General features: G+C 41.1%; 1 protein-coding gene across 1 annotated transcript in view; it reads left to right on the forward strand.

Annotated features, from left to right (window-relative positions):
* LOC126215164 (alkylglycerol monooxygenase-like) overlaps positions 1-13,748 on the forward strand; it is a 232,049-nt gene that overhangs the window by 191,382 nt on the left and 26,919 nt on the right. The window contains exons 4-6 of the mRNA XM_049941833.1: positions 2,252-2,355; positions 7,284-7,446; positions 12,611-12,762. Of these exons, the coding sequence (XP_049797790.1) occupies positions 2,252-2,355; positions 7,284-7,446; positions 12,611-12,762 (419 nt within the window). The remainder of the gene's footprint in view (positions 1-2,251; positions 2,356-7,283; positions 7,447-12,610; positions 12,763-13,748) is intronic.

A 13,748-nucleotide genomic window follows, 5' to 3' on the forward strand; every position in this document is an offset into this window, starting at 1 on the left:
TGTAGCACCACATTTCGAAAGCTTCTATTCTCTTCTTGTCCAAACTATTTATCGTCCATGTTTCACTTCCATACAAATACTTTCAGAAACGACTTCCTGACACTTAAATCTATACTCGATGTTAACAAATTTCTCTTCTTCAGAAACGCTTTCCTTGCCATTGCCAGTCTACATTTTATATCCTCTCTACTTCGACCATCATCAGTTATTTTACTCCCTAAATAGCAAAACTCCTTTACTACTTTAAGTGTCTCATTTCCTAATCTAATCCCCTCAGCATCACCCGATTTAATTTGACTACATTCCATTATCCTCGTTTTGCTTTTGTTGATGTTCATCTTATATCTTCCTTTCAAGACACTGTCCATTCCGTTCAACTGCTCTTCCAAGTCCTTTGCTGTCTCTGACAGAATTACAATGTCATCGGCGAACCTCAAAGTTTTTACTTCTTCTCCATGAATTTTAATACCTACTCCGAATTTTTCTTTTGTTTCCTTTACTGCTTGCTCAATATACAGATTGAATAACATCGGGGAGAGGCTACAACCCTGTCTCACTCCCTTCCCAACCACTGCTTCCCTTTCATGTCCCTCAACTCTTATAACTGCCATCTGGTTTCTGTACAAATTGTAAATAGCCTTTCGCTCCTTGTATTTTACCCCTGCCACCTTCAGAATTTGAAAGAGAGTATTCCAGTTAACGTTGTCAAAAGCTTTCTCTAAGTCTACAAATGCTAGAAACGTAGGTTTGCCTTTTCTTAATCTTTCTTTGAGTAACGAAAATAATAAAAACTGTTTATAGTAATAAGTAAATCACGCAACCTGACGATGTTCATAACAAATAAAACTGTAAGAGGAAAAACGTTGTTACCGCTACCGCTGAAGACGCTTTAAATAAAACGAACGGCGTTTGGTCTGATTAAAACTTTTATTGCAGTTGCTAAAGACGGCAGTTAACCTATAGAGCTTGTCATAATTAAGTTCTTAAGGAACCCTAAGTACGCAAGTCCTACTCCCACACGGCCATTTCTTTCCGTTTTTCCACTATTTCATCGTGTGCCCCTGTTGCCTTTTCCATTTGTCCATCAAAGTTGTTCGTGGGTTTTATATTATTATTTATATATTATTATATTATTATTTATATATTATTATTTATATATTATATTATTATTTATATTATTATATTATATTCCTGTGTCTGCAACCTTCTGCATTACGGGCCTTAGTTGTAAAAGACTTCGTGTCTCACTATCAGTCCGTCTTGATCGTAATATATATAAGTAGTTAGACAACCGGTATCTGTTATCGAACAACCATCTTCGGATCATAACTCGTACGAGTGCCATATAGCACCTTGTGAAACGCAAGCAATAAGTGTGCTTTGCAGACAGCAAACCACTAAGGCGCTCAGAATGTGTCCAGTGCACTACCAGCGTGATGGAAAGCCACCACAAGTCTATCATGCTGCCGTTAATATTACCTTCTAGGTCATGAACGCAAAACATGGGCAGCAAGGATCCAAGCACATTTTCCTGGGGCATCTTGAAGTCAGTTGTACCACTGTCGATGAATCTCCGTGAAAGATACGAGGGGCGTTTGAAAAGTCAGTGCACAGCCCTTCCAACCATCTCTCATTTTGAAAATCTAAGACGCCAGTTGGGCAGAATTTGGCACGATATCCGTCAGGAGCACATCCAACAACTCTTACCAATCAGTGCCAAGCGAAATAACTGCTTGCACAAGGGCCAGAGACGAACCAACAAGCCGGAAGTTCTGGCCGAGTGGTTCTACGCGCTTCAGTCCGGAACCGCGCAGCTCCTACGGTCGCAGGTTCGAATCCTGCTCCAGGCATGGATGTGTGTCCTGTCCTTAGGTTAGTTAGGTTTAAGTAGTTCTAAGTTCTAGGGGACTGATGACCACAGATATTAAGTCCCATAGTGCTCAGAGCCATTTGAACCAATTTGACGAACCAATGCTCTACTGTCTTGCTCAAATTATGAAGCTCTTTCTTTTGAATCAATTATCCAATTTTTCTGAAATCATAATATTTGTTGGTCTGTAAACGTACTTCACATCAATGTCCCTCCAATTCGGATAATTTCTTCATGGTGCGTTGTTCCCCCCCCCCCCCCCCCTTAGAGTGTATGTGCGTGTGGCATGTGTGTAAGCATGTGAAGCCGCAGGTATAAAGCTAGTAAAGCACGAAGTACAGAAATAAATAAAAACGAAGTCCCGTAATTTTGTTCTTGCAGAGGTGCATATCCTGTGGGCGCAGCACCAGGTGCACCACAGCTCCGAGGAGTACAACCTGGCCGTGGGGCTGCGGCAGTCACTGCTGCAGGGCTGGTGCGGATTCGTGAGTATCCTCACACTTGTGTGGCCTCTGCTCACCACCCACACACTCCCCCCCCCCCCTTTTTGCTGATACTGTAGTTTCACTCATTTAGGATGTGCTGAAGTGCTAACTGTATTCTACATCTTCAGACTAACTTAATTAAAAATAACCCTGCAGTCACAAATGGAATTGTTTGCAGCACTAGGACTTAAGAGGACCATACCCTGCCTATCTAACCTGTGTTAATTTTGCCAAGTATTTGACCCATTTCTGAAAAAACTATTTGATGCAGGACCTTAATATTTGTACTGTATGTTACATGATGCTAATAGAGTCAACTGTACTAAAATCTACTTTATCCATTTTACAGTTTTTAAGAAATACTTTTTTAAATTTATTAACAAAAAATATTAAGTTTTTTCTGCAGAAAATATTTTTGTGAACTTCCTAATGGGGGAATTTTAATGAATGTAGTACCAGAGGTGGCTTTTTATGTTATGCAGAGTCTCTGAAAATTTCATTCATTTATCTATGATAGTTTCTGATATAATTGGGCATATGTAATGAAAATTTTAGTTTGCTGGAAATTGACTTTAAAGAAAAAACTTTTGAAATTTGTTACTTACGGTTAATTAAAACTGTCCTGCTGCATATGATGGCCCTTCTTTGGCCTCTAGCAGGTCTTCCAGCTTCTTTTCCACCTTCGTGGATGTTTGTCTTGCTTTATTCGCCATATTAGATGCAGACCTGTCTGCATCGGCTATCCTCATTTTATAGCAATGTTGCAGCCCAGTGATCACATTTTCACCAGGATTAATTCCCAGCTTTTTCAGTATCCAACACTTTCCAATATTACCACAATTGAATGTAATAACAGCATCATGAACTCCTAGTTTCATTGTATGCATGCCTACAAATACAGTTTTAGGAAGGCGGTTTCAAATTATGCTGCTGAAACATTCATTTGGGTTCTGTGTCTGCCCATGCAAACATTTCCTTAGAAGCTCAGGATGAGCCAAGTCTCTGAAAATAGGTTTCATTGCTGTAATAATAACAGCAGGAAGAGCATGCTGGTGAGAATAAGATTCTCCAGTTGCCTGAGCCCTATTGTATGAATTTTCTCCTGATGGACACAATCCATGACATGGCTTATCATCAGTAGACCACTTATGGAAGAATATGGCCCAAACATCTCTCTTCGTTGCCTCCAGATTTTCTTTATTTCTCCTAATCGTTTGCCCATAGTATACCTGCAAGTTTTCTATAACAACTACTCGCAATCACACTTGAACAAAACTAAACGCTTATTTGAAAGCGAATTGTTTACAAACAGCAGAAACAAAAGAATACCGACCGTTGAATTCCAAGGATAGCCAACACACTCGGGAGTAAAAAAAAATACCAAACGTGCAATGTAGGGGATATAAAGATCTAAAATATATGCAGAAAAGTGGGTGACAGGAAACTGGGCGTGGCACATAAACACAAGTGGTAGGAAAATACTCTTTAAATGCTCGAAAAAAAATTTTTTCAGAAAAACCCTTTCCAGAGCGCTTCAATAAAGCCTTAATCTATCGAAATATGATGAAAACCGAAAATCGAATTTTTTCGACCTGAACCACGGTGTGGTCTCCTTAACCACGAAATTTCCTATTGCCGCAAGCAGCAGCCTTATTCATTACAGTATTTTATAATTCTTGTTTAAATTGTTTTATTTTTGCTGAAACACAATGAGCTACAAAGCTTAACTGTAATTAACAATACATCCAAATTATTTACATTAAACATATAGAGCATTAAAAAAAATTTCTAACTTTACGCTTCCTTTCCAACACTCGATCCGAAGGGAATGTCTCTGCAAGAATGGATTTTATATACCTGCCGTAGTGGTTGCATTATGCGTGAGTGTGTTGGGAAATGATTTAGGGAAAATATTGAAAACCACAAACCCTGTGGTTAGTGTGTCGAAGGTTCGTGTTCACATTACTTGTCACAATTCTTTAATGTCATACAGGGCCTTAAGTGATAAGAGAGTATGTATGATAGAGACTGTGTGAAGGATTCGAGCCTTCTTTACTAATGTTTCAAGGTACTTAGCGAAACCATGGGAAAATCCAAATTATGTAGGTATTTGACGCTAGGTCTTTGGATTAGCCGTTATGTATCGAGTGCCTGCACTGGTCTGTGAGAGAAGTGTGTTTCTGCCTGAAGAAATGTAGAGAAATTGCAGGAAAGCACAGTTCAGCTTGGATGGATTGACAGGGCCTTATTTTTTGATATTTTTCCAACTGATCACAACTGTTGTGTATTACATAGTCTCTTTCCAAGTGGCCTCTACTTAGATTCTGAACCCTATGTATGGTTATCTTCAGGTATATAGGGGGATCCGTGGTTAAACTCAAACTGGATTGGAACGAATTTCTTTTTCATCTCTTTAGTTCTGTTTACTGCACTTGACTAACAGATATGGCCTCGATGAGAGCAGACAGTACTGTCTCCATACCCTTATTTCAGAATAATACATCGCATACTGAGGTATTTACATTTAAAAACTATTTACCTAGTGCATGTGCATGTGCAGCCTAGTGCCTTACAAAGAAATCTGTATGTCTCAACGATCTTCTAGACATCTTATGGAACATCTCAGGAGTTACGCTTGAAAAGGCTTGCTCAACACACTTTCGCAATTCTGCATTAGTGTATTAATGACAGTAATCCAGTGAGACTTAATAAGTCCCAATCATCAAGTGTCTGTCATTCAAAGGTCTGGGCTTAGAGATACTCATTTCAAGGGACTGGAAATCTTGCTGAACAATGCCCGATCGAATAGCCTCAAAAATGTACCTCGAGGAATTCTTGCACCTGAATAGAAAATAGTGTTGTACTTCTGTTCTGCTGTAACCACATATGATCCACGATTCCCTTCTCTTAGGGCTGAGGTATTAATCACGTTTGAACCTGTCCGAACAAAATTTTCATTCACGTTCCCTTGAAAAAAAGAAATATGCTGAAGTACATATCGTGATGCCCAGGTCCATATCATAACACGAGGCGTTCCTAACTCTTGTATGTATTTGGGGCTTTTTTTAGAGCAGAAAATTACATTCATTCTGAACTGCAACATACTATACATTCGTCAGAAAACAGTCCTCTCAAAAGAGTCATGGCATTTGTAAACTGTGCCAACAAAGCACAACATATGGCAAACACTGCTCCATATCATCATTAGATAATTCATTCACAAACTTCGGTTTAGATCGTTTCCTTCACAAGTGTCTCTAGGGTTTCTTGCCGCAGTCGGTACAAACAGAATGCTTATAGAATCACTTGGCTGTCTGTCTCACGAACAGGAAGATATTTCAAGTTGAAATTCATGTCACATACTGAAATTAAAGATCCCTTGGCGGTGTAAACAATAAATAAGGTGTCTAAGTCAATGGAATCAAAATATATGACAATTTGTCACATATTTTCGTATTTGTAAACTCACTCATCAGATATTTACTATTAAAAACAGTCTTGATCACGATTTATTTATTCGGTTTCGACCGCTGCTGTGGTCATCTTCAGACCTACAAGTAGTATACACAGCTTTAATTAGAGGGCTACATACCTTAAAGAAAATACATAAAGTTATAAAGCTATAAAACGATGAATTACCATTGTGTAGGAACCTCTTTCAGCTGGAGAATCACTACTGGAGAAACCAGTGCCCACTTCTGACGGCATGATGTGATTACTAACCAACGAGTTAGAAGTCGAATAACAATGTAAAATTTCTTAGTTAAAAGAACATTGTCAAGAAATAAAAATAAACACACACTAAACTTAGCTTATTAAACAGCTATTGTCAATTAAGAAGCGTTAAAAATATATAAATATATAAATGTAAATAAATAAATGTAGGATAAATGAACGTCGGTTTGGCAGTACATGGTTTCCCCTCACAGGGCCTGTTATGAACCATTTGGAACCACTGGTTGTCATGGTGAAGTTGGACGCCGTTCCAAAGATGAGGCAGCAGGCTTCTTTCCACTGAAGTTGTTGTAAAGTCGATAGGCGAACTAGTGGTTGGCATGGTTGCAAAAGTGGAATGGCGAAGACTGTCACGTCAGACGATGTATTATTGAGCAGCAACATGTCTTTATTGAAACGATTTTCAATGAGTAGGCTGCAATAATCTTTAGCTGACATGTATACTACATGCTGCACAAATACGATACAGAGTAGTTGCCTTTATTTATGAAATATTGTCTATGAAGTTCGTATGTAGATTGCATTTTTTTTTTAATTACATGTGACAATTTTTAAAAGGCATTGGTATTGCTTAAGTTGTATGCCAGTCTTATAAAGAAATAAAAATAATGAAAAATGGAAGGAATTTAAAATTATAATACTATGAGAACCTATAGGATACCTCCCTTTGAGCTAGACTCGAATACTTCAGCAAGAAGCGAGGTTCACAGTGTAAGTAAAGGAAAGAATGTAAGAAAATCCGGAACCGATGTCTTGTCGGTAACAGCCAAAAGTCGTAGAGATTCTCAATTACCCGAATGGATAAAATATCTACATACATTATTAAGTTAGTATGGGACCCTTAGAGAGCGATTCCTAATCGAGCATGGCCAATTTTTTAATGTGGTCGTTGCAACGCTAATGGCACTTTCATAGCGAAGCGGCACCAAAACCAGCTATTGCCTTCTCTAATACCGTAAAGAGGCAAGAGGAAGGGGGGGGGGGGGGGGTTCTCAGACACCCTGTACGTACCACAGCGATCGTGCCACGTCCATGAGTGTTGAGGAGTGAGTGATTTTGGAATATCATGGGGATCCCACGTCAAGTCTACTGGATGGGCAGGAATTTGAAGTCTGGAATTCACCTCTCTGGTCACCTTACCAGAACGGTCTCCCTCTGGGATGGGCTGTACAGCGGCCTCGTGTTGTCCACAGGTGTTCTACCTGCCGCTGGCGCTGGCCATCCCGCCGTCGCACTTCCTGGTGCACCAGCAGTTCAACCTGCTGTACCAGTTCTGGATCCACACGCAGGCAGTCACCACGCTGGGCCCCCTCGAGTGGGTGCTCAACACGCCGAAGCACCACCGCGTCCACCACGGTGAGTCCGCTGTTGCCTTCCCCCCCCCCCTTCCCTCCCCTCCCCGGAATGCGCTGAAAATCTTCCTCTATGAGCTCCTGATGATGTGTACCGCTTTCCCTTTCACTCCTTCGACCGACTGAAATCTTCGTTGATCCATTACGGACCGTGGGACAACGGCTGGCATGTATTTCTTGATGCAATAATTTACCAACAGCCGTATGTACTGTAGAAATTTATTTTATGAACTTCTTATGTGCTAGCAGTTACGGCATTACATTGATGCTATCTTCAGGCCCCACACGTCATAGTCGTAAAATCGTTATACACGGAAGGAACCATATAACTGGATATGTGAATCAAATCAGTTATATTGCTCCTTCCGTGTATAACGATTTTACGACTATGACGTGTGGGGCCTGAAGATGGCATCATGTAATGCCGTAACTGCTAGCACATAAGAAGTTCATAAAATAAATTCCTACATTACACACGGCTGTTGGTAAATTATTGCATCAAGAAAGACTGAAATCTTGTTCCTTCTAATGATGCAGATTAGACGTTCGATAATAGATATTCCGAGGTGCTGGGTCAAGCGAATAAGGTGGCTGGTCTAGCACTGGGATGTTGTGCTTCGTTACAAACCTCTTAACAAAGAACACGGTATCAGCTAATGTGTCTTGATGCAGATCCTCTGATTTGTTCGGCCACAATTCGAGTCGTCTTTTTAAGTAAGAACCTCAAGGAAACCAGTGCAGATGCACAACTCCACGAATTAAAAAAAAAGTCATTATTGCTTTGAATCTTTATTTGATCATTAGATTTTTTTTCGCTGTTGGCGCCCTCCAATGCATGGAAATGGCGCTTAGAATCTGGACCATAAACGAAAACCCAAGATTTGTCACATGTTATCACTCTTTCCAAGAAATTAGTATCATTTTCCGTGATATTAAGAGTGTCAGTATAAACATTTTCACTATACTCTTTTTGTCCGATTGTGAGAATTTCGGGGCTAGTTTCGCGCACATGGTTGTCATATTAACTGGTTGTATAAAATTTCTTTCATTCATTCTTTGTCAATTCCTACGCCTGAACCACCCATAACTCTTGTCCGTGATAAACAGTCTTGCTCATACACTTCTTGTAGTAAAACAAAGGTTTCAGCAGCAGTTTTTTCCAGTTTCATGTAGAAATTCGTTGCTCTATTATTACACTTATCATTTTCCGCCAATACACAATAATGCCTCTTCCACAAACAAAGGCCACGGCTACACTGATTAGTACTGTTGCAAGAGATGCCACGTTCGACTGAGAGACTTCACGGGCCACAGCTATTGGTTGTTCATCACTTAATCTGTATAGCATCTGCCGCAACTCATACATAGGCTTCCTCATCACGTCAGGTGTGTGTGTGTGTGTGTGTGTGTGTGTGTGTGTGTGTGTGTAGCCAGCTACTTAGTGGCATTCAATCCCGCAGTGTCAGTGTTCTACCTCGACAGTATAAATTCAACAAATTTATGTCTGCCTAGATGTAAGGAACTATACAGTACTAGCGCACCTGGCATAGTTTCCCAATTGCTAAGTATGTATGGGAGTTGAACATCCATCCTAATCTTCTTCTCCTCCCCCCCCTTCCCCGCTCTCCCCCCCCCCCCGCCCCCCTCCCTCTCTCACTCTCACTCTCTCTCTGTCTCTCTCTCTCTCTCTCTCTCTCTCTCTCTCTCTCTCTCTCTCTCTATGACTTTGTTGATTGTTATTGTTGCACATTCGGATTCTCTAATAATAAAATGATGAGCCATAAATACAACTTTACGTTTTCTGTGAAACTCGGCAGCGAGGAGTGAAAAGAAAACAGTACTTTGTTGTGTATACATTTCTGTTTAAAAATATATGTAATTGAAAACAATATAGAGTGTATGGGAGAACCAATTTTACTAATGATTTAAATGCCCTTCTATTATAGTTAATACTGAGAGAAGGGAAACAAACCTCACATTTTCACAGCAGAGCACAGACCAGCATTTTCTTTCTCGTAGTCGGTTTTGAGAGAAAACCTGTACATTGTTGTTTCGAGACATTTGGCAACAACGTTTTCCTTTATGTATTACATATACATTTATAAATTATATATATTTCAACAAATATTATGTATCTAGGTCCGTCTGAATATTCATTATATTATACTATAACATTTTGAACTTCTCGAGATTTTTGATAACATTTGTCCTCTTTGTATTATATATATGTATATCTCTCCACTTAGTGGCATTCAATCACACAGTGGCAGTAATATTGTACCTCAACAGTGTACATTCAACAAATTTATGTCAGCGTAACAGCAAACGGCAGCTTGTCTGTACATAATATTAGGTTGCGTTTTTGTTTTGCATGTTGGTATTCCGGGTGCTATGGGTTTATTTATCGATTGCAGTTTTTATTTTTGGTTCACTTTTGCTACTTGGGTTTACGCTTTGTCATTTGTAGATAATGAGTGGAGCTGTGGACGCTAGAACATGGAGCGCCAAGTGAATAAATCGGAACATTTGCGACATATTGTTCTGTTTCAATTCAGTAGGCGGGTGACAGCAGCAGAGGCAGCCAAAAAGCTTTTGCGCTGTGTGTGGGGATAATGCCACTGGGGCACTGGACACAGTACCGCAAGAAAATTGTTTTCTCGTTTTCATGAGGGTCATTTTGACATTAGTGTCTCTCCACGTTCAGGAAGACATTTGGAATTTGATGAAAAGCGTTCAAACGCATTAATCCACATTGTTCCAGGTCTGTGTACTCGAGAACTGGCAACGTTCCACCATCGTCCGCCATTTGCATTCAGTTGGGAAGGTTTAAAAATCGGCTATATGGGTACCGCAAGCTGTAAGCCAAATCTAAAAAATCAGCAGTTGGCCATATATCCATCTCTGCTTGCTCGTCATCAATTAATTCGAGAACAACATCGACCATTCCTATCTTTTATCTTTACTGATAATGAGAAATTGTCTTTATGCTAACGTAATGAAAAGAAAGGAATGGCTGAGCCCAACCAAAACAAAAACTCCCCATATATAAACGTGCGCACATTAACAAAAGATAATGTTAATCATCTGGTGGACCAGCGACTGTGTGTTGCACTGCAAACCGCTTCCCTAAGATGTAACCATTACTGCTGACATCTGTTGTCAACAACTGAGAAGTCTTGCAAACCCAGACCAAGAACAACGACCTGGAAGACTGTGTGGATGCACTCCACGATAACGCCCACGCGCATCTGCTACACTATATAGGAGCTGAGTTGGGAAGCCAATCCGCACCCACCTTATTCACCTGATCTTGCGCTCTCGGATTTTCACTTTTTCCGCTCTCTATACAGCAACCTTCGAAGAAATTCCTTTCCGGATGAAAATGCGCTCCGAACGTGACGAGTGCGCCTCAAATCCCTCTATCGCGGAATCTAATAGTTTCCCCATCGTTGGCAGACTGTAGTTGGGTTGAGTTGTTTGGGGGAAGAGACCAAACAGCGTGGTCATCGGTCTCATCGGATTAGGGAAAGACGGGGAAGGAAGTCGGCCGTGCCCTTTCAAAGGAGCGATTCAAGGAAATCACGGAAAACCTAAATCAGGATGGCCGGACGCGGGATTGAACCGTCGTTCTCCCGAATGCGGGTCCAGTGTGCTAACCACTGCGCCACCTCCCTCGGTCAGACTGTAGTAAATAATGATGGAGAATATATAACTGATAACTACAAGCAGGTATTGACAGAGGTGAAAATTACCGAACTATCTGTTTAATAAGCCACGGCTGCAAAATACTAACGCGAATTCTTTACAGACGAATGGAAAAATTGGTAGAAGCCGACCTCGGGGAAGATCAGTATTGATTCCTTAGAAATGTTGGAACACGTGAGGCAATACTTACCCTACGACTTATCTTAGAAAACAAATTAAGGAAAGGAAAACCTAGGTTCCTAGCATTTGTAGACTTAGAGAAAGCTTTTGACAATGTTGACTGGAACACTCTCTCAAATTCTGAAGGTGGGAGGGGTAAAATACAGGGAGCGAAAGGCTATTTACAATTTGTACAGAAACCAGATGGCAGGTATAAGAGTCTAGGAGCATGAAAGGGAAGCAGTGGTTGGGAAGGGAGTGAGACAGGGTTGTAGCCTATCCCCGATGTTGCTCAATCTGTATATTGAGCAAGCAGTAAAGGAAACAAAAGAAAAATCCGGAGTAGGAATTAAAATCCATGGAGAAGAAACAAAAACTTTGAGGTTCGCCGATGACATTGTAATTCTGTCAGAGACGGCGAAGGACCTGGAAGAGCAGCTGAACGGAATGGACAGTGTCTTGAAGAGAGGATACAAGATGAACATCAACAAAAGCAAAACGAGGATAATTGAATGTAGTCGAGTTAACTCAGGTGATGCTGAGGGAATTAGATTAGGAAATGAGACACTTAAAGTAGTAAAGGAGTTTTGCTATTTGGGTAGCAAAATAACTGATGATGGTCGAAGTAGAGAGGATATAAAATGTAGACTGGCAATGGCAAGGAAAGCGTTTCTGAAGAAAGAGAAATTTGTTAACATCGAGTATAGATTTAAGTGTCAGGAAGTCGTTTCTGAAAGTATTTGTATGGAAGTGAAACATGGACGATAAATAGTTTGGACAAGAAGAGAATAGAAGCTTTCGAAATGTGGTGCTACAGAAGAATGCTGAAGCTAAGGTGGGTAGATCACGTAACTAATGAGGAGGTATTGAATAGAATTGTGGAGAAGAGGAGTTTGTGGCACAACTTGACGAGAAGAAGGAATTGGTTGGTATTCTGAGGCATCGAGGGATCACCAGTTTAGCATTGGAGGACAGCGTGGAGGGAGACCAAGAGATGAATACACTAAACAGATTCAGAAGGACGTAGGTTGCAGTAAGTAGTGTGAGATGAAGAAGCTTGCACAGGATAGAGTAGCATGGAGAGCTGCATCAAACCAGTCTCAGGACCGAAGACCACCACCACCACCACCATCACCACCACCACAACAACAACAACAACAACAACAACAACAACAACAACAACAACAGTCTATGTTATTCGTTTCTCTTGTATTTATTAAATTTATGAAAAAAAAACGCTCTGAACTTATTGACCGACTCAATCGCCTACGGTATGTACTGGAAGTGTGCTGGTGTGCTTGCAGGTTGCAACTTGTACTGCTTGGACAAGAACTACGGCGGTTTCCTGATCGTGTGGGACCGGCTGTTCGGCACTTTCGCTGAGGAGCGGAAGGGCGAGGAGATCGTCTACGGCCTCGTCTTCAACCAGCCCTCCTTCAACCCCCTCTACCTGCAGGTCAGTACCTTCCCCTCCACTCAACTCGGACATCTCGTTCCTAATCCCGTCGTGAAGAGCAGCCCTCAGGAATGTGTAAAGACTCGAGTTGCACAAGCTGTAAAGTACAGGGTGTATCAAAAAGAATGATTTGACTTGGCACATCTACAGGATGGGCGGAAATTTCCGTTACAGACTTCTAGGACTTACAGGGGGGAGTGAGTACATCGTATTTTGAATAGGAACCCATGTCTGGAAACGTCATCCGACGAGACTACTCAGCCTCAAGTTAAGGCCGCGGGCGTCTGTAAATGTACGTATACACGGAGTGATTCCGCGATGATGTTGCAGACGTTCTAGGATGATGGAGAACGGTAAGTGTATTAATGTGAAGTAAGGATCCCTGTACCGGAAACGAACGAGTCGAAACATAAACGAAAACCGTTCTGATACCTCTGAGAGTTGAACAACATGTACCAGTTCTTGTGTTGCGAAGAGTGTAGGGTTGGTAACTTTCAGTGGTGGTAGTGTGCACAATAACGAGAAAAATGTTCAATAAACGTGGGCTCTAAAGTGCGTACCTTAACAGCTATGAACACTTGCTCGGTAGAGGAGATGTGTTTCACATTAGCGAAGATGAACGAATGGTCATAGCTCGTCAGGTATGCAATTTAGAGCCCACGTTTATCGGACATTTTTTCTCGGTTTTGTCCACACTACCACCACGGAAAGTTACCAGCCCTACACTCTTCGCAACACAAGAACCGCTACATGTACTCAACTAACACAGGTATCAGAACGGTTTTCGTTTATAACTTCCGACTCGTTCGTTCCCGGTACAGGGATCCATACTTCAAATTAATACATTTATCGTTCTCCATCATCCTAGCACGTCTGTAACATCCTCACGGAATGGCCCCGTGTATACGTACATTTGCAGACTCCCGCGCCTATAACTTTGACGTTCTTTAGTCTCGTTGGATGACGTTTCTGGACATGGGTTCCTA

Source organism: Schistocerca nitens, chromosome 12 (assembly GCF_023898315.1).
Source record: "Schistocerca nitens isolate TAMUIC-IGC-003100 chromosome 12, iqSchNite1.1, whole genome shotgun sequence".
NCBI classification, from domain to species: Eukaryota; Metazoa; Arthropoda; class Insecta; order Orthoptera; family Acrididae; genus Schistocerca; species Schistocerca nitens.